General features: G+C 42.9%; 1 protein-coding gene across 1 annotated transcript in view; it reads left to right on the top strand.

Moving 5' to 3' along the window:
• The window catches only part of LOC124775755 (putative SLC9B1-like protein SLC9B1P1), a 134969-nt gene that overhangs the window by 107392 nt on the left and 7093 nt on the right, over window positions 1-20484 (top strand). The window contains exons 8-10 of the mRNA XM_047250584.1: window positions 1223-1384; window positions 13814-13957; window positions 14047-14148. Of these exons, the coding sequence (XP_047106540.1) occupies window positions 1223-1384; window positions 13814-13957; window positions 14047-14148 (408 nt within the window). The remainder of the gene's footprint in view (window positions 1-1222; window positions 1385-13813; window positions 13958-14046; window positions 14149-20484) is intronic.

Raw genomic sequence — 20484 nt, 5'->3', positions numbered from 1 at the left:
GGAGTTCACAATTGATCATAACAGGGAAAATTCTTCGTGTAGTTTTGGTTGCCATCTTAGCCTTGGTGCCCATAGATTCATAATTCTTCTCAAGGTCAGATAACAACAGATGTGTGTTTTTCAGCTGTGATGTGACTTTTGTCTGTATGCTTTCGTGGGGTCTTTCTATATTTCAGTAAAGACATTTATGATAAAAATCCAGTTGTTTTCTTATATATTCTTCTTCGTTAATTATACACAATGTGTTGTATTTGTTCGTCATAGTAGGTATGGTTTCATGGTCATTAGGTTTTAGTTTATATCTCTGAGTGTTTTCCTGTCCTCTTGCTAGGTATTATAACTTGTATCATGTTTGTGCTGTTTGAGGCTTTCCCGGCGCTGCATCTGCTTGATAGGTTCCAGGCTTTCATGGTCTTCTGGGCTATAAGTGTCCTTTCTGGTATTGCTTAACTTTGCTAATATCTGAAGCATTTTTTGTTGCAACACTAATCTCTTTTATTATTTTGTATACTTTTGGCGTTGATTTCAGGTTGTAAATTATATTTCTGCCTTTTATTTAGTAAGTTGTTTTCTCTGCTTCTGAATATGATGTCTGTCTATTTGATAAATCATAAAATTTATGTGTGTGTGTGTCGTTATTACTTTTGTTTTAACTGTTTACTTGCTTATTTTTTTATTTGTTGATTTTAAGGCACTGATTACGAGTACGAGTGAACTTCATTTATTCATTAATTACAGGATTAGTGATTTTGTCTAGAATAGGTAGGAGACGAGGTAACTGGCAGAAATAAAGCTATGAGGACGGGGCGTGAGTTGTGCTTGGGTAGCTCAGATGGTAGAGCACTTGGCCGCGAATGGCAAAGGTCGCGAGTTCGAGTCTCGGTCCGGCACGCAGTTTTATTCTGTCAGGAAGTTTCATGTCTAGGGTTTTTATCAAAGCATAGTTGTCGAAGAAATTAGCTAATTCTGTGTGTATGTTCGTAAGTTTGCTATTAAACAGATCATTCTCTTTGTGAACAAGTTTGGCTTCAGTTTCCAGCCGGCACTTTCAGCTTTTTGTTTCGGGCTGATTTAGATGTGTTGTTTCTCATATTGATCTTGCTGTATCTGGGAGTGATGCCCAGATGTCCCTTTTCCATGTTGAACTGTAGTTTAGTCATAGTTTTGAGGAGCTTCTCTTTCTCGTTTTTGTAACGCGACTGTCGCGTGCGCCGTGCTGCAGAGGTTCTGCGTGTCGCTGCGCACGTGGCTGCTGCTGGCGGGCGGCCTGGTGTGCGTGCTGGGCTCCGAGGCGGTGGGCTACAACGGCGCGGGACCGCTGGGCGCCACCGTGGCCGGCTTCGTCGCCGCCGCCGGCTGGCGCAGGCAGGGCTGGCCCCAGACCGTGAGTCCGCCCTCTCTCAACTTGTCTCTGCTGCCAGCGTACCTGGCAATGCTTTGCAACTATTAAATTTATGGGGGAATTGGATACACGTCCTAATCTCCTTCTGTCCCCTTCCCCCTCTCTCTATCCCTGTCCTCCTCCACCCTCTCTTTGCCTTTGCCCTCCTTTTCAGCTATATCTGTCCATCACCTTCCACCCTCTCCCTTTACATCTCTAACCCACCTCCTCCTCCAACATCTCCCTACTCATATACTCATGTATTTCCTTCCACTTCTCTGCTCATCTTCTCTCTCCCCCCCCCCCCCCCCCCCCTCCCTCTAACCTTGCTTATTTAGTAATTATTATTATTACAAACGGAACGCTGACTGGAAACAGAAGTCAAAATGAATGGATAAATCGGTTGGAGTAATTATACTACTGGGCATTAAAATTGCTACACCACGAAGATGACGTGCTAAGACGCTAAATTTAACCGACAGGAAGAAGATGCTGTGATATGCAAATGATTAGCTTTTCAGAGCATTCTCACAAGGTTGACGCCAGTGGCGACACCTACAACGTGCTGACATTAGCAAAATTTCCAAAAGATTTCTCATACAGAAACAGCAGTTGACCAGCGTTACCTGGTGAAACGTTGTTCTGATGCCTCGTGTAACGAACAGAAATGCGTACCATCACGTTTCCGACTTTGATAAAGGTCGGATTGTAGCCTATCGCGATTGCGGTTTATCGTATCGCGACATTGCTGCTCGCGTTGGTCGAGATCCAATGACTGTTTGCAGAATATGGAATCGGTGGGTTCAGGAGGGTAATACGGAACGCCGTGCTGGATCCCAACGGCCTCGTATCCCTAGCAGTCGAGATGACAGGCATCTTATCCGCATGGCTGTAACGGATCGTGCGGCCACGTCGCGATCCCTGAGTCAACAAATGGGGACGTTTGCAAGACAACAACCTTCTGCACGAACAGTTCGACGACGTTTGCAGCAGCATGGACTATCAGCTCGGAGACCATGGCTGCGGTTACCCTTGACGCTGCATCACAGACAGGAGCGGCTGCGATGGTGTACTCAACGACGAACCTGGGTGCACGAATGGCAAAACGTCATTTTTTCGGATGAATCCAGATTCTGTTTACAGCATCATGATGGTCGCATCCGTGTTTGGCGACATCGCGGTGAGCGCCCATTGGAAGCGTGTATTCGTCATCGCCATACTGGCATATCACCCGGCGTGATGGTGTGGGGTGCCAATGGTTACACGTCTCGGTCACCTCTTGTTCGCATTGACGGCACTTTGAACAGTGGACGTTACATTTCAGATGTGTTACGACCCGTGGCTCTACCCTTCATTCCATCCCTGCGGTGATTTCCCTAAATCACTCCACGCAAATGCCGGGATGGTTCCTTTGAAAGGGCACGGCCGACTTCCTTCCCCGTCCTTTCTTAATCGGATGAGACCGATGACCTCGCTGTTTGGTCTCTTCTCCCCCCCCCCCCCCAAACAATCCAGTCCAATCGATCCCTGCGAAACCCTACATTTCAGCAGGATAATGCACGACCGCATGTTGCAGGTCCTGTACAGGCCTTTCTGGATACAGAAAATGTTCGACTGCAGCCCTGGACAGCACATTCTCCAGATATCTCACCAATTGAAGACGTCTGGTCAATGGTGGCCGAGCAACTGGCTCGTCACAATACGCCAGTCACTACTCTTGATGAACTGTGGTATCGTGTTGAAGCTGCATGGGCAGCTGTACCTGTACACGCCGTTCAAGCTCTGTTTGACTCAATGCCCAGGCGTATCAAGGCCGTTATTACGGCCAGAGGTGGTTGTTCTGGGTACTAATTTCTCAGGATCTATGCACCCAAATTGCGTGAAAATGTAATCGCATGTCAGTTCCAGTATAATACATTTGTCCAATGAATGCCTGTTTATCATCTGCATTTCTTCGTGGTGTAGCAATTTTAATGGCGAGTAGTGTGTGTATTTCCTTCTATTTCTCTGCCCGTCTTCTCCCCCCCCCCCCCTCTCTCTCTAACCTTGTTTATTTAGTTATTATTATTATTATTATTATTATTAGAAACGGAACCTTGACTTGTAACAGAAGTCAAAATGAATGAATAAATCGGTTGGAATAATTAATACACGAGGCATGAGAGAGAGAGATTCTTCAAACTGCTGGATCTGTGAGAACAGTAGCTTTAATATTTCGCACGGTTTTAATCTACGAATATGAAGGATTTTAAAGTTAGCTGTAAACACAGGTTTTCTGTTTACTATAAAGACTGCGAATAGAAATACAAAACCACACATTTTCACTGCAGAGCTTAGCATGTTCTTTCTCGCAGGCCGGTTTATGCAAAAAGTGTTTATTGTGTAGCGTGCTTCAGTGATCGAGTTAAGGTTCACCCAACCGAATCCTTCCTTGAATTTGTGTGAATTGGAACAAAACAATTTGAGTAAGATTATGAATTTATTAAAACGAAATAAAACTGGTGCTTTAGGCTGTGCTTTGTCTCTGTCAGTCAGCCGGTTTGATCGAGAAGGGTTCATCCAACCGAATCTTTCCTTGAATTTGAGTGAATTCGTACAAAAAATTTCAGTAAGATCATGAATTTATTCAACTGAAACAAGCTAGAATTCACTCATTTCGTAATAATTTGTTTGGGTTTTTAATGCGTTCATTGAAGCACTTCAAGATGAATATTTTTTGCCTCTTCGTCCCGAGAGAAAACAAATAGCGTCGATGGTTTACGGAATCTCGATCACATCACGTACAACTGCCCATGCGAAAATACGGCAATTCAAGGTTTATTCCACATACTTCAAACGATTTTTTTTTTTTTGCGATTTATTAATAGTCACTCGGAATGCAACGCGAATCGGAAACTATAGGCGCTTTTCATACAAAAACATCATCCAAATTTCCGACTTTTCCGTTGAATTTTCCAAAACCGTACCAACCTTCTCTTGAAAATTCCGAAGACAACAACAAAAAGTCAGCCAGATCTATGGTGCAGTTCTCAAGTGATTATCTTTCGTACATACGGCAAGTTTTATTTATTTAGTTTTACTTCCCCCGAGGGGAATAAAATATTACGAAATACACAAAAATATATCGACAGGAATAAAAACGATTCTCTTAATTTTGATGTGATTGGTGACGTATATCGTCTTGAAACTTCCTGAGAACAGTTTCTAAATAGTTCAAATGGCTCTGAGCACTATGGGACTTAACATCTGAGGTCATCAGTCCCATAGAACTTAGAACTACTTAAACCTAACTAACCTAAGGACATCACACACATCCATGCCTGAGGCAGGATTCGAACCTGCGACCGTAGCGGTCTCGCGGTTCCAGACTGAAGCGCCTAGAACCGCTCGGCCACTACGACCGGCGAACAGTTTCTGGGTGAAGGGTTTGGACGTATATCGGATTGGAGAGGAAGTGGCATGAGAAAGGATTTAGGACAGTAGTGTAGCGGTTGCTTAACAATTACAGAGACGCGGCTGATAGATTTCGTACGTCATCAAATAACTTGTACATCTTTTTGCTTACCGTTCGCTGATTCCATGTCGCCTATTTTGCGTCGAACTTCTTCTCCTGAAATTGTTTACAGCATATGCTACCCTAAATTAATCAAATTATCGATCTGGAGAGTAAAATGGTATCGTTCTCTGTACCGAACATTTATGTATTTACTCCGCCATGCTGTAGGTTTACGGGCAACGGCCTTGCCGCAGTGGATACGGCGGTTCCCGTCAGGTCACCGAAGTTAAACACAGTCGGGCATGGCCGGCACTTGGATAGGTTGCGTTGAACGAAAGGACCGAGGAACGAATTCCAAGGAGCGATCGGTTCATGGTTCACTTTGGTCGCGGCGGTCTACTTATAGTTCCCGGGAACGAGGAACGATAGGTTCATAGTTCACTAGTTCACTTCGGTCCCGGCGGTCACTTCGGCAGTTCTCGTTCCAGCCTCGGTCGCGTGCTCGTCTCAGCCTCGGTCTCCCTCGGCCGCACTCGTCGTTCTTCGCATGACCACCTGTCTCAGTTCCTCTGCCGACTGCTCCTAGTCATTTCAGTATCCAGTTGTTTGTTCGTTTCGTTCACTGCGCTCGCCTATTTTAAATGTGTTCCAAACTGTTCTTGCATTTGGCTCTGGCTATTCAGCGTCCACGATCGGTAATCAAAAAGTATTTTATAGTTACGTAAATTACATAAAAATTACGTTGTATGTAATAGGTACGTCTTTTCAGGTAACAAAAGGCCATATCAGCTCACTTCATTATATCGATGAACAGCAGAAGACATAACAATGCAAGTTTTTTTTTTTTGTTATTCATATATTTTTTGGTATCATCGACTTGATTTAGCAGCTAACTTTCAATAATTTGCTTAATTTTTAGTGTAAGAAAATTCATATAAAACGATTTTTGGATATCATTCATATACAAAACATTACATTTAGGAAGGCTCTAATTATTCTTAAGTTTGGTTGTTTCCAATTTGCATTACCTGCTAGTTTGGTTTCTTTGGGAAAAAAAGTGGGTTGTGGGTCATTTCGGCTCAGTAGGAAAAGCGGTGTCTCTCCATTTGAAAAGACATAGATTGCCATAAAATGATATTTACTTATTATCTCAAAAACATTTGTTCAGAAGGAGCTTTCAAACCGAAAACTTTACTACTGTGAACTTAATTATTATTATTATTGCTGCATTAACGTTAATAATGCAATATAGAAACCTAATTTTTACCAAACGTGTGACGCAAGTGTGAGAAAACCACATTTTATTTCATGCTTCCATGAAGTCTCTACTTCGCCTACGAACTCAGAGACAACGTGAAGTATATATAGGGTGTAAACGATTATTGTTTACAACGTAGCATAGCTATGTAGTAGAAGTCGAAACGAAGAATTTTATACAATACACTTGTGGTCTATTATGTTGGGAAACAGCCACCAACAGGTTTACAAGACTACATGAGCTATAGATAGCCCATGCGCGTCTCGTGAGATTTTCATGTTCTCTTCTCCAGCTCTCTACACATCGTCATCGATTGTTTCGCAATTGTTGCTTGCATTAGCTTGTTATTTCTTCACTGCCTAATTATTACGTGTTTGTCTGTTTGTTGTATCTTCTCGTAACGGGCAACATATCGTCCGTAATTGGCGAGCGGTCTGTACTCGGGGCCGGTTTTCCGTGCGCCACCCTATATTATTTCCCTGCGATCAGCCACACAAGGCTACGGTTGGCTAAACGACAGGTTCTGCAGAATCACAGAAATTACTTCTAAAAGTGCGTAAGAATTCTGTAATGAATAAAAACTCTATACTCCAGGGGGAGGCAAGTGCCCCCTCTTGGTGCCCTCCATCCTTCAATCACCTACACTACTAGTTTTCAGTTTTTCATAAGAACCATATACCAAGCACAAAAGAACGGTGAACGAGTAAAAATGTACGGTTCCCAAAAAAGAACGATTAGCAATGAACTAGTTCCCAAGGATGAACGAGTTTGGCCATCTCTAGTGACCATCCGGGGCGCCAGGCGCTGCTGCCATTTTTCGGCGTGCACCCAGCGTCATGATACCAATTGAGGACGAATAGTAGGGGCTCTGGTCAAAGAAAACCATCATAACGACCGGGAGAGCGGTGTGCTGACCACACGCCCTCCCATCCGCATCCTCAGCTGCGAATGACACGGCGGTCGGATGGTCCCTATGAGCCACTTGTGGCCTGACGACGGAGAGCTTTGAGCTTTTGTGTGGGTGTACAGTATTAACGCCAAAACTGCCTCTCAGTATGAATTACTGTAACGATCTCATCTCTCCTATATCTGTTTATAAAACTTCTCAAAAATGAAGTTGACATTCTTACAATAACAACCGCGACCACCGTTCACTACAGAATACGCGCGTCGTTCCCTGTCATACAACGTACAGAGCGAGGACAAAAATATTGTTGTTGTGGTCTTCAATCCTGAGACTGGTTTAATGCAGCTCTCCATGCTACTCTATCCTGTGCAAGCTTCTTCATCTTCCAGTACCTACTGCAGCCTACATTCTTCTGTATCTGTTTAGTGTATTCATCTCTTGGTCTCCCTCTACGATTTTTACCCTCCACACTGCCCTCCAATACTAAATTGGTGATCCCTTGATGCCTCAGAACATGTCCTACCAACCGATCCCTTCTTCTAGTCAAGTTGTGCCACAAACTTCTCTTCTCCCCAATCCTATTCAATACCTGCTCATTAGTTACATGATCTACCCATCTAATCTTCAGCATTCTTCTGTAGCACCACATTTCGAAAGCTTCTATTCTCTTCTTGTCCAAACTAGTTATCATCCATGTTTCACTTCCATACATGGCTACACTCCATACAAATACTTTCAGAAACGACTTCCTGACACTTAAATCTATACTCGATGTTAACAAATTTCTCTTCTTCAGAAACGCTTTCCTTGCCATTGCCAGTCTACATTTTATATCCTCTCTACTTCGACCATCATCAGTTTTTTGCTCCCCAAATAGCAAAACTCCTTTACTACTTTAAGTGTCTCATTTCCTAATGTAATTCCCTCAGCATCACCCGACTTAATTCGACTAAAGGCAAACCTACGTTTCTAGCATTTGTATACTTAGAGAAAGCTTTTGACAATGTTGACTGGAATGCTCTCTTTCAAACTCTGAGGGTGGCAGGGGTAAAATACAGGGAGCAAAAGGCTATTTACAATTTGTACAGAAACCAGATGGCAGTTATGAGTCGATGGACATGAAAGGGAAGCAGTGGTTGGGAAAGGAGTGAGACAGGGTTGTAGCCTCTCCCCGATGTTATTCAATCTGTATATTGAGCAAGCAGTGAAGGAAACAAAAGAAAAATTCGGAGTAGGTATTAAAATCCATGGAGAAGAAATAAAAACTTAGAGGTTCGCGGATGACATTGTAATTCTGTCAGAGACAGCAAAGGACCTGGAAGGGCAGTTGAACGTAATGGAAAGTGTCTTGAAAGGAGGATATAAGATGAACATCAACAAAAGCAAAACGAGAATAATGGAATGTAGAAACACCAAAAACACACCATACTATCATGCCTAATAAGTTGTAGCAAAACCGTTAGCATTCAAAGCAGCTTCCAGTCGTCGCGGAATGAGTAAATAGAGGTCCTGTATGGTTTTCAAGGCAATCTCATATGAGGGCGTCCTGGATCTTAATGCCCCTGAATTTTTTATGTGGAAACTCTTAAAGCTTTTTAAACAGAATGAAGGTCATTAACATCCTACATCTTTATTCTTCATGTCTATATATTTATTTCTCAACATAGTCATGCAGGTGACGAACGCATCCCTGCCAACGAGAGACCAGTTTGTTGATACCGTCAGTGTAGAATGTTTATCTTTGTTGACTGAGCCAAAAACACACCTCTCCTTCCATCGCTTCATGAGAACGAAGTCCTCAAAGATGTTCTTTGACTTTTGGAAACAGATGAAAATCGGATGGGGCCATGTCAGGCTGTACGGAAGATGATCGATGACAGTGTACCCAGAGCGTCGGATTGTTATAAACGCCGCAACGCTGATGTGTGGGCTGGCATTGTCATGCTAAAAGAAACGGTGCTCCACGAACCCTTTCAATACGAAAGTAGATTACACCCCACTGTTTCACACGCACCAACATACCTATGGTACCCACGGCCATGTTACACGCTACAGATAGGAGCCCTCTAGCGGCAGAGGGCTGCAAATGAGTAAACATGTTGAATGAAGATGCAGAATGTTAATACTAGAAAATCCAGGATGGAATGTAACAATATTGTGGAAAGGAAAGTTGCTACCCGCCATATAGCGGAGATGCTGAGTCGGGATAGACACAACAAAAAGACTGTCACAAATACAGCTTTCGGCCAGTAAGGCCTTCGTCAAAATTAGCCGACAAACACACACATACACACTCACGCAAACGCAACTCACACACACATGACTCATGTGTATGTGAGTTGCACTCACTGTTCTGACCACGACTGACATTTTGAGCAATGACTTCGTTTCGACATGCCTTCTTAACCATACCTTTTCATATCGAGCACTGTGTATCCGACAGAGAAAACGCAAGTGTTTTGTCCCACACGCGTCGCTGTGAGATCTGAAGATGTTTGTCTAGAATGTGTGAAACATGGATGATAAACAGTTGCGACAAAAAGAGAATAGAATCTTTTGAAATGTAGTGCTACAGGAGAACGCTGGAAATTAGATGGGTATATTAGATAAATAATGAGGAGATAATGAACGGAAACTAAATTTATGGCACATCTTGACTAAAGAGTGGGAACGCCAATATGACGTAATCTGATGCATCAAAGAACAGTTAATTTGATAGGGAGGGAGGTGTTTTTTGCGCCGTCTGCATTCGAGCTAGTTTGACGTGGACCACAATGAACTCCTCTCTTGCACCAACCTCTTCATCCCAGAATATCATTTGCACCCTACGCTTTTAATTATTCGTTGGATGTATTGCAATGTCTTTCTTCCCCCTACAGTTTTCATCCTCTACAGTTCCCCCTAGTACCATGCAAGTTATCACCTGATACCTTAACACACATTCCGCAACCCTGTCCTTTTTTTGTCGGTGTGCTTCACATGTCCTATCTTCACCAATTCTGCGGAGAACCTCCTCATTCCTTATCTTATCAGTGCACCTAATTTTCAGCATCCTCCTATAGCACTACATCTCAAATCCTCTTCAGTGATCTTCTTTTCCGTTTTTCCCTCAACCCAAGATCCCATGCCATACAATGCTGTACTTCAAACGAACACTCTCAGAAATTGTTTCCTCATATTTAGGGCTATGTTTAATATCAGAAGGCTTCCTTTAGTCTCGGCTGTCCTGTTTGCTTGTGATAATCTGCTTTTTGTGTCGTCCACGCTTCGTCCGTCTTATGTTACTTCGCTTCCGAGCAGAGTTCCTTAACTTCTTCTATTTCGTAGTCACCAATTTTGATGTTAAGTTTATCGCTAATCTCACTTGCTCTATTCCTCATTACTTCTTCACTTTACTCTCCAGCCCAGCCTCACTCATAAAACTTCCCTTTATTTCCATCATCGCTTCTTCGATGAACAAAGTGAACAGTAGGATCCAAAGAATACGTCCCTATGTTACACGCTTTATACCCTTTTTAATCCGAGCACGTCGTTCTACCTGTTCCATTCTTGTTGTTCCCTCTTCGTTCTAGTTGAGATTGTATCTTACCCGTGTTTCCTTACAGTTTATCCCTATTTTTTCAGAATTTTCTGCACAGATTAATTTTTCGTGGTTCTCTAAACCGATAAAGCAAGTATCGGTAAATTCCATTGGAAAAGACCACTAATTTCTTACACTCTTCTTGTGTATCCGAGTTTATATTCTGTCTCCTATGATCTAACTTCTTTCCATCATTCTTTTTACTTAGCAAACGTGTATAGGAGATGTTAATGTGTAATTCTTAATGTTTACTTATTAGTTAAGTTTTATTAATGATATATCTGAGAATTACGTCTGGAGCACAACATCACACGGAAATGAGAAGCAGGAAAACCGGAAAATAACGAAATCGATGTGTTTGAAACGTGTTATTACAGAATCACGCGGAAAATTAAGTTATTTGACAAGATGAGAAATGTAAAGTCTTTTCAGAATCAAAGAGAAAGGAGATACATGGAGAGACATGAACTACAAGGAGGTACAGATTGATAGGACATCTTCTATGAGACTAAATGGTGGTGTGAAGGGGGAAAAAATCTAGAAGGTAGAGATTTGAATAGAGACAAGAAATAAATGTGGACGTTTGGAGGGAGTTTGGAAGAGGAGAAGAAATAATCGTGGTGGACGGCATCAAATAAGCCAGAAGAATAACGACACAAAATTACAATTAAAAAAAACAAAAAGAGAACACAAATAATGTTTTCGTACGTTCGACAGTTATTTGTTCCATTGTATCTAACAAACCGCAGTGCAGGTGAAGATACCGTAACTAAGTTTTTCTTTTCAGTGAGATCTTTTGTGCATAATAAACTGAGGTGACAAAAGTCGTGCCGGCCGAGGTGGCCGAGCGGTTCTAGGCGCTACAGTCTGGAACCGCGCGACCGCTACGGTCGTAGGTTCGAATCCTACCTCGAGCATGGATGTGTGTGATGTCCTTAGGTTAGCTAGGTTTAAGTAGTTCTAAGTTCTAAGGGATTAGTGACCTCAGAAGTTAAGTCCCATAGTGCTCAGAGCCATTTGATTTGAACAAAAGTCGTGGGATATCTCCTAATATTGTGTGGGGTCTCCCTTCGTCCGCCACAGTACAGCAACTCAACGTGGAATGGACTCAACAAGTCGTTGGAAGCCCCTGCAGAAATATTGTACCATGCTGTGGCTATAACCTTCCATAGTTGCGGAAGTGTTGCTTGTGCAGGAGTTTGGGCACGAGCTGACCTCTCGATATGTCCCTTAAATGTTCGATGGGGTTTATGTTGAGCAATCTCGCTGACCGAATCATTCGCTGCTCGAATTGCCCGGAATGTTCTTCAAACCAATTGCGAACAGTTGTGGCCTGGTGACATGTTTGGAAACATAAAGTCCATCAATGGCTGCAAATGGTCTCCAAGTAGATCTGCAGCGGATAGGCACTTGGTGCAGGGAGTGGCAACTGACCCTTAACATAGACAAATGTAATGTATTGCGAATACATAGAAAGAAGGCTCCTTTACTGTACGATTATATGATAGCGGAGCAAACACTGGTAGCAGTTACTTCTGTAAAATATCTGGGAGTATGCGTACGGAACGATTTGAAGTGGAATGATCATATAAAAATAATTGTTGGTAAGGCAGGTGCCAGGTTGAGATTCATCGGAAGAGTCCTTAGAAAATGTAGTCCATCAACAAAGGAGGTGGCTTACAAGACGCTCGTTCGGCCTATACTTGAGTATTGCTCATCAGTGTGGGATCCGTACCAGGTCGGGTTGACAGAGGAGATAGAGAAGAACCAAAGAAGAGCGGCGCGTTTCGTCACAGGGTTATTTGGTAAGCGTGATAGCGTTACGGAGATGTTTAGCAAACTCAAGTGGCAGACTCTTCAAGAGAGGCGCTCTGCATCGCGGTGTAGCTTGCTGTCCAGGCTTAGAGAGGGTGCGTTTCTGGATGAGGTATCGAATATATTGCTTCCCCCTACTTATACCTCCCGAGGAGATCACGAATCTAAAATTAGAGAGATTCGAGCGCGCACGGAGGCTTTCCAGCAGTTGTTCTTCCCGCGAGTGGAACAGGAAAGGGAGGTAATGACAGTGGCACGTGAAGTGCCCTCCGCCACACACCGTTGGATGGCTTGCGGAGTATAAATGTAGATGTAGCTGAACATACCATTTCCAGTCAATGATCGCTTCAGGTGGACCAGAGGACCCGGTCCACACCGTTATGGAGCCACTACCAGCTTGCAGAGCGCCTTGTTGACAATTTGGGTCCATGGGTTCGTGGGGTCTGCGCCATGCTAGAACCCTACCATCAGCTCTTTCCAATAGAAATCGGAACTTATCTGATCAGGCCACAGTTTTCTAGTAGGATAGAGTCCAGCCGATATAGTTACGAGACCAGGAAAGGCGCTGCAGGCGATGTCGTGTTGTTAGCAAATGCACTCAGTCATAGGCTAGCATAAGCCGTGAACGTCAAACTTCGCCGCACAGTCCTAACGGATACGTTCCTCGTACGTCCCACGTTGGTTTCTTTAGTTGTGTTACACTTAGTTGCTTGTCTCTTACCACTGACAACTCTACGCAAACGCCGCTGAACTCGGTCGTTAAAGTGAAGGCATTGTTCCTGGTGAGAGGTAATGCCTGAAATTTGGCATTCTTGGCACACTCTTGACACTGTGGCTCTTGGAGTATTGAATTCCCAAACGATTTTCGAAATGGATTGTCCCATGCGTCTAGCTCCAACTACCATTCTGCGTTCAAAGTCTGTTAATTCCCGGCGTACCACCATAGTGACGTAGGAAACCTTTTCACATGAACCATATGAGTACAAATACAAACAACAGCTTCGCCAATACACTGCCCTTTTATACCTTGTGTATTCGATAGTACTGCAATCTGTATATGTGCGCCGGTCTGGGTGGCCGAGCGGTTCTAGGCGCTACAGTCTGGAACCGCGCGACTGCTACGGTCGCAGGTTCGAATCATGCCTCGGGCATGGATGTCTGTGATGTCCTTAGGTTAGTTAGGTTTAAGTAGTTCTAAGTTCTAGGGGGCTGATGACCTCAGAAGTTAAGTCCCATAGTGCTCAGAGCCATTTTATATATGTGCATATCGCTAACGTATGGTTCGTGACACCTCAGTGTAGCTGCTGCAAACGCTTGGACATCCCGCTGTAGCGTTCCTTGAATCGGTGAATGACATGGATTTTATTCCATTGCAGAGCCCTGTGTCACAGTCCTTCAAAACGATCTGGGCATTCTTCCAACCAGCACTGTTTGGCCTCATTGGTGCGGAGATCAACCTCTTTGAGCTGGAAGGGGATCGTGTCGGACTCGCCATAGCGTGTTTGGCTATTGCCCTCACGGTAAAGTGAAAGTCTGTTGAGCAGTAATGTGCTGAGATCGTGTTCTGTAAACTCCGGTTGGCCGACATCGCTGTGCTTTTTTGTTTCAGTGCCGAATCCTCATTTCCGTCGTCATTGCTTTCGGCGCTGGCTTCAATGTGAAGGAGAAAACGTTTCTGGCGTTTGCATGGTTGCCGAAGGCTACTGTTCAGGTATTAATCAGAAATAGTATAATATTGGCCCTATAGTAAGCTACCATGACATACATGCGGCATCCCTAAATTTAAAAAATGAAAAAAACATCGCGCGAAAATAAGTCGCACACTGATTCAGAGGAGAGTACCAGAAATTTACTTGTCTTTCGTGTAAAGCTTAGGTGTGTACCGTAAACATTTACTCTATCATAAACATGTATTACACGTTGGCACCTAACGTGTCGGAATGATATTTTGTCATATTCAGTTTTATCACTATCAGGACCGGCATTCACTCTATTGATATCACTCTTACTTCTATCATTTTCTTCATTCTCGTCCCTAGTATGCCATACTCGCTGCTATTCGGCGCATTCGATATGCAGCATTTCATGAACCCCTTGATAATGGACTCAGAATATCTGGAGGTCTACCAAAGAAGAATCCGTTCGCACAGAAAGATAACGATGGCTTCTTAATCTTACCAGGCGGTGTAATGGCATGGTCTTCTTCCAGGAGCCAATCTGAATACATTTCTCGGCGGCTGTACTTGAACGGCTTACTTTCGACGTCGTCTGGCGCCTGCAGTCATTTCTCTTGTATTACGACATGGTCTGTCTTTTGTGCAGCAAGTTTATTTTTCACTTCAGCAGTTGGATGTCCCTTTAAAGCAGTCAAAATTAACATGGCTGTGTTAGAAATCAGTGCCCCAGGTTTGCGATTCCAAACAGTAAACAGCCAGTCAACTATTAGTTACGTCGTCATCCAGCACTTTGCTTGGCATGAAATCACTGAGCCCTTAGGAAAGTTTACTTTGGGCATAGTTTTTCTCTTCAGAATGACGAAAGGGGGTAGCATTCTCCCATAGGCTGCAACAGCCAACAGTGGCAAGTCCACACTTTCTTCCGGCCTCATTGTTGGTTGTGGTTTTGGTACAACACACAGAATAAGCCTGAGGCTTGCATTGTTGGCTGTGGTTTTGGTACAACACGCAATTCTAAGTCTAAAGCTTGAATTGTTGGCTGTGGTTTTGGTACTACACACAATTCTAAGTCTGACGCTTGCGTCGTAACCGCACTGAGTTCCTTGGCTACATGATGCTTTTCGCTCTAAATGGTGGCTGAAATCGGCATAAATCAAACGTTCTTACCAGCCAACTGAAATTGAATTATAATCTAACAAAACAATATTGCTAGACCTACACAATGTTAACGCCAATAAAATATCATAAAGTTTTCACGATTGTGTAACAAAATGCGTTGCCGCCAGTTTCGGCTACAGACATTAGATGTATTGTTGCAAAGCCACGCCTTAACTTCTCGAAGGTGAAATCTGGATAAAAAGTGCGGCTTATTTTCGGCCCAGTAAAGTAATACTACATTTCGTTCTTTTTAAAGGTCTACATATGCTGTAATAGCAACTGCTTGAAACAAACTGAATATTAATCAAGTTTTTACACTCATCAGAAGTTCTGTGTCGCATACCATAAGAGTTCGTTTTACAGCTTCTGTAAAATGTCACTGTGGTTTCTTCTGTATATTATGGCAAGTACCAGTTTACAATCGTGAAATACGCAGGTGATTGTGCAATAGTCCTTACCTGCTTGCTCTTTGTTCTACAAGGTTACTGTGACGCTTTCCTGCAATCCTAGCGGTACTTTTGATCTGTCATACTTCATCGTTTAAGTGCTCCTTATTTAAGAGTTTCAAACCGTTCAACCAGTTCACATAATGAGCTACCCGAGACTTTTGCATTTTTAGATGTGAGTGGGCGGACACTACAACCTAAAAAAAAAGTTAATCACTTGCTCTTTTGCAGTTAACGCAAACCGGATAGTAGCTGATCCACTACTCATATTCTGGTGCTCCCCTGATAAACGTACTGGCTTCCTCAGAACCTGTCGAGACTTTTGGACCAATCCTGACATTGTACTTCCAAGGGTGTGTCTTCGAAAGTAACCTCATAGCCGAATTCATCCCTTTTCAACCAAATGGCACCTGTAACGCCCCTAACAGTTATTCCTGCAACATCACACCAAAAGAGCATAAGGACACACAATCATTAACTACCTTAATGCTACCACTGATGGCACACGAACACAATTCACAACCACACTCTGCTACCACTGTGGGGCGCTTTTAAACTTGCCCCAAGAGAATCAGGCAATGTTACAATAAGGGGGTACAAATGAATATAAAATCTAACAACATAGTAGTCCCTGTGAGTTGATTCATGTTACACACAAGGGCATGAACTGAGATACACAAATAACAATGCATAGTGAAAACATAAAAGATACTCCGTACCAGAAGTCATCTCAAAACCAAATTCCAAAGATACCCGACCAAAGCCAACACCCTACTTAATTCTAATGAGACAAAAGAAGATAGACAAATTCTCAGTGGAACCAACGCTCTACACATTCCGCAGCACACAGAATATCAGAACGGTAAAGCAATAAAATCCCTTGGCACATTTCCTTCAGCTAGTACTCTTTCAATTGAATAACACTAGACCCAACAGCGGCCGCCTTGTTTTTCAGCTCGAAATCAATAGGCAGCTCAAATAGGCCAGCCCTGCCTCGTTCGTGTGCACTACAGCCAGCACTTACTCCTCTAACTGTAGTGCCGGAGCAACCAGCACTTCACTCCTGGCTTCACTGCATTCCCTCGGTTTGCTAAGCCCAGCATCGCCCTCTGGTCCTGCCGGAACAATGAACGTTGTTGACAGCAAGCGCCTATCAGCCTTGGCTGTCCATCTGACAGGATACCTCGCTGCTCCATCACATGTTTCTCGCTTCGTCTCTCCAGAAGGCAGTCCTCGACCTCCAAGCTGCTAGATGTGTTCCATTCGCTGGCCGATTCCCTTCTGCCTCCACTCCACCTGTTACCAACCGGTGGCTGCCTTGTTTGACTCTGCTCGCAACATCTCACATGTTTAGCGGCCACATCCAACTGAACACTCACCGCCAGCGGCGGGAAAGACAAATGTGCTTCACTTCACGGCACAGTTTTGAACACCAAAACATCAGAGCAGTTCCTAATTTCTAAATCTTCAGATAATTTTGGTAAATCTGAAAATACTGATGAGTTGTCTGAGCTCGTTTACCGTTTTTTAACCCTTTGTACAGTAATTTTATTTCTTCCACATTAGTCTCTATACATCCTTTTGGTAAGTTTCCAGACAGCTCTTCCCGATCGTTTAGATTTTCAGTATATCTGCGTCATCTGCATCTTCATGTCTTATCTCTCATCCAACAGTAATGTGGTGCCGTTTGTGAACAGTCCGTCTTCTTAACGCGGTTCCCATGAGTGCTTTGTAGGTTACCGTCTTTATGTTATACTGGTACAGAATTTTGCTTAATATTATTTTCAGTGATGACAGTCTTGCCCGATGCAGTATCGTCTGTCTCTCTCAGCCAGTCAGATTTTCCTTTGTTTTATGATTTCATTTCCAAGCGACATGCACACTGCCAGACAAAAAAGTGAAGCACCCAGAACACACGGTTCGATTGCGTAGCTTTTCACACGTACACGCCTTCAGTGGGATGTAAATGCTTCGCAGTTTCCTGAAATAGGTAAAATGGCCACTACAATGCGTTTAGTACCGTTCACATGTAGTTTTGTTACCACGCCTGATAGGGTATACGGTGCAGGGTGGGGAGAATAAAAGGGGCCAAGAGAACAGGGTTCCAGGGTACAAAGAAAACACAGCAGAGGAAAGGAGATATAGTACTAATCTGACCATAGATAATGTTGAAAGTGACCACTATTCGTCTCTTGGCATTTCTGGGTCCTGGTCAACAAGTTTCTGTAGGCACATAGAAGCTGAAGTGCTGGAATTGCTGCAATCTCATCCCAAATGTTCTGCTGCAGTTCTTGAAGACCACGAGGATTGTTACGATACACCTTAGACTTGAGGGCTCCCCTCACAAAGTAATCACACACTGACATTACATGACCTGGGTGGCAATCTCCACCCCTTTGCACAGCTCTACTCACACTGACACAGCCCGACTACACTCTGAGTCAGAGTGGATTACGTGATGGGCATACGTGTGGTGTGGTTACAGGCATACATTCACGTCCAATCCTATCCCCTCGTCCGGTCCACTTTTATTTGCCCCACCCTGTATAAGAAGTGTGAACAGTGTCCCATTTGCAGGCTGCCATAAACACAACAACACAAATGGATGCATTTGGAGTGTCGTATTGTGTTCAACGATGTAACACGGTTTTATACTTCCCCAGATGACTGTCGTCGACGAGTATGGCGGCGCCCTAGGGAAAAGTTCTATTCTTCCAAAGTTTTGGAGAGACACAGCAGTGTACTCTGGTATCATTGGGTGTAACTTCAGGTCACAGCCAGTAGTTATAAAAATGAATTTTTCAATAATAATGTCAGTATTTGTATATGTGTTTGGAGAGAGAGAAAGAGAGAGATTTATTTTTGTTTGAGATTTTTACTTTAAGTCGTAACTGGTACCTGAATTTTGTTTGCTGCCTCCTTGAAAGATCAGCTTCTGCACCAGTTGGAGACGTATTACAATTTGGAGGAAGTTATTGTTCTTTAAGGTTTAAAATACGACTCTGTTAGTTACTTGGCCGCATTGCGGATAGCTTTGAGCCCAAGTTTTCGTAGCTTTCCATAGCTAAGGGACCACTGTTGTAAATAAGTAAGATCAAACAGCAATCTGCTTTTCGTGAAAAAAAGGAGACTGCTTGGCACACAAACTTCCTTCAAACTACACGTCCTGCTACATCAAAATTGGTCAGTGGAGTTCAGCACCATTCTATTGTACAAGAACATAATCCAATTACTGTAATTAAGAAATTATGAGAGGTTGTTACTTATTGAATGAAAACTATAGAGAATTTATTTCTTTTCCTGTATTTTAGTGAACTTTGTACACTTACAATTCTGTCGGCAACGACAATTAAGTTCACCCCCTTTTCCAAAAACAATATATTTCTATTCTTCACTTCCAGAAAATTTCTATACATTAATGTTTGGTAACTCTTACACATACTTTATTCGGTTTTATCACTAAAATACCAATTTTCATTAAATGTAACTATGTTCTGAACGACGGCCTAGCAACACGTCCTCTTTCCACAAGATACATTTTAACAGTCTTTTTTTTAATAAATCAACTGTTTTTTTTAGAGTCCTTACTCAAAGATTCTCTAATACTATCGTTGCGGGGGTTGCGCGCTAAAGAGTTTCTTGCTGTCCAGCTGCGCTTCACTTCACTTCAAGTACTTTTTGAATCACATTTACATTTACGGTATTTACATACATTACTGAGATTCACAGAATAAAATCAGGCACAAATTAGTTTTAAAAAAAAGCAGTGAGGCACACATAACATTACATAGTGAAGAGGGAACTCTGATGACACAACAATACGTTGCTGACAACGCACTCCTTCATGTGTTATCCTTCAAGCGACAGTACCGTGGTGCGGTTTATCAACAGTACAGCGCTCGTCTGCACGCGGTACGTGTCTCTGTGAACTGTCTGTGCGGTGCTGAGCTACTCCCGCGGCCAGCAGGATCCCCAGAGCTGATAGTAAGTGTGCGGGAGTAGCTCAGATATCAACACTGCCCTAGTGCCAGTGTCCAGGATATCAAGGCCAATTGCAAAGCTGGAAAGGATACAAAGGCTTTATGACACCCTTACCAACCGAATTAGTGCATTTTTCTCTAGTTTGTTATCAGCAGCCATAACGAAAAATTCAGAGTACACTATAGACTAACGCATTACTGGGAGTAAAGTGGCCTTCCTGATTTTTAACATCACTTTGAAGTATAGTTGGAACAACCTGGAATAACCTTTATTGGTACATCTTTTAAATACAATCAAAAACTAAGTATAGTTGGAACAACCTGGAATAACCTTTATTGGTACATCTTTTAAATACAATCAAAAACTAAGTCAGCTGTCAATTCTGAAGCCAAGATGTATTACCGCCTATCAACAGTTGTCTATTTTTTACCTGACAGACAGAAGGCGCTGCAGTTTATTTCCTACCTTTGGTTACAATGACGATATAGTCACAGGAGTGGTATCCAATCACAAAATTATATCATAATAATTATAATGATTCTAGGTCCACGAATAGTAGATGCTCATCACGTGTAGACCCTGTAAAGAGCAATAAACCTATTTAAGAGAAAAAAGGAAGAAAAGCAAAACGAATATTGGAGAAAAAAAATTTCAGGAAAAACTACTCTGTCTGAATTGGGGAAAATGGATCAACAGGCCATAGAAATTAAAACTTTCAAGTTTGCCAATGATATTGTAACTCTGTAAGAGAAGCTGAACGACTTGGAAGAGCAGTTCAACGAAATG

The sequence above is a fragment of the Schistocerca piceifrons genome, chromosome 2 (assembly GCF_021461385.2).
Source record: "Schistocerca piceifrons isolate TAMUIC-IGC-003096 chromosome 2, iqSchPice1.1, whole genome shotgun sequence".
Lineage (NCBI taxonomy): Eukaryota > Metazoa > Arthropoda > Insecta > Orthoptera > Acrididae > Schistocerca > Schistocerca piceifrons.
This window is presented reverse-complemented; position numbering and strand designations above follow the sequence as displayed.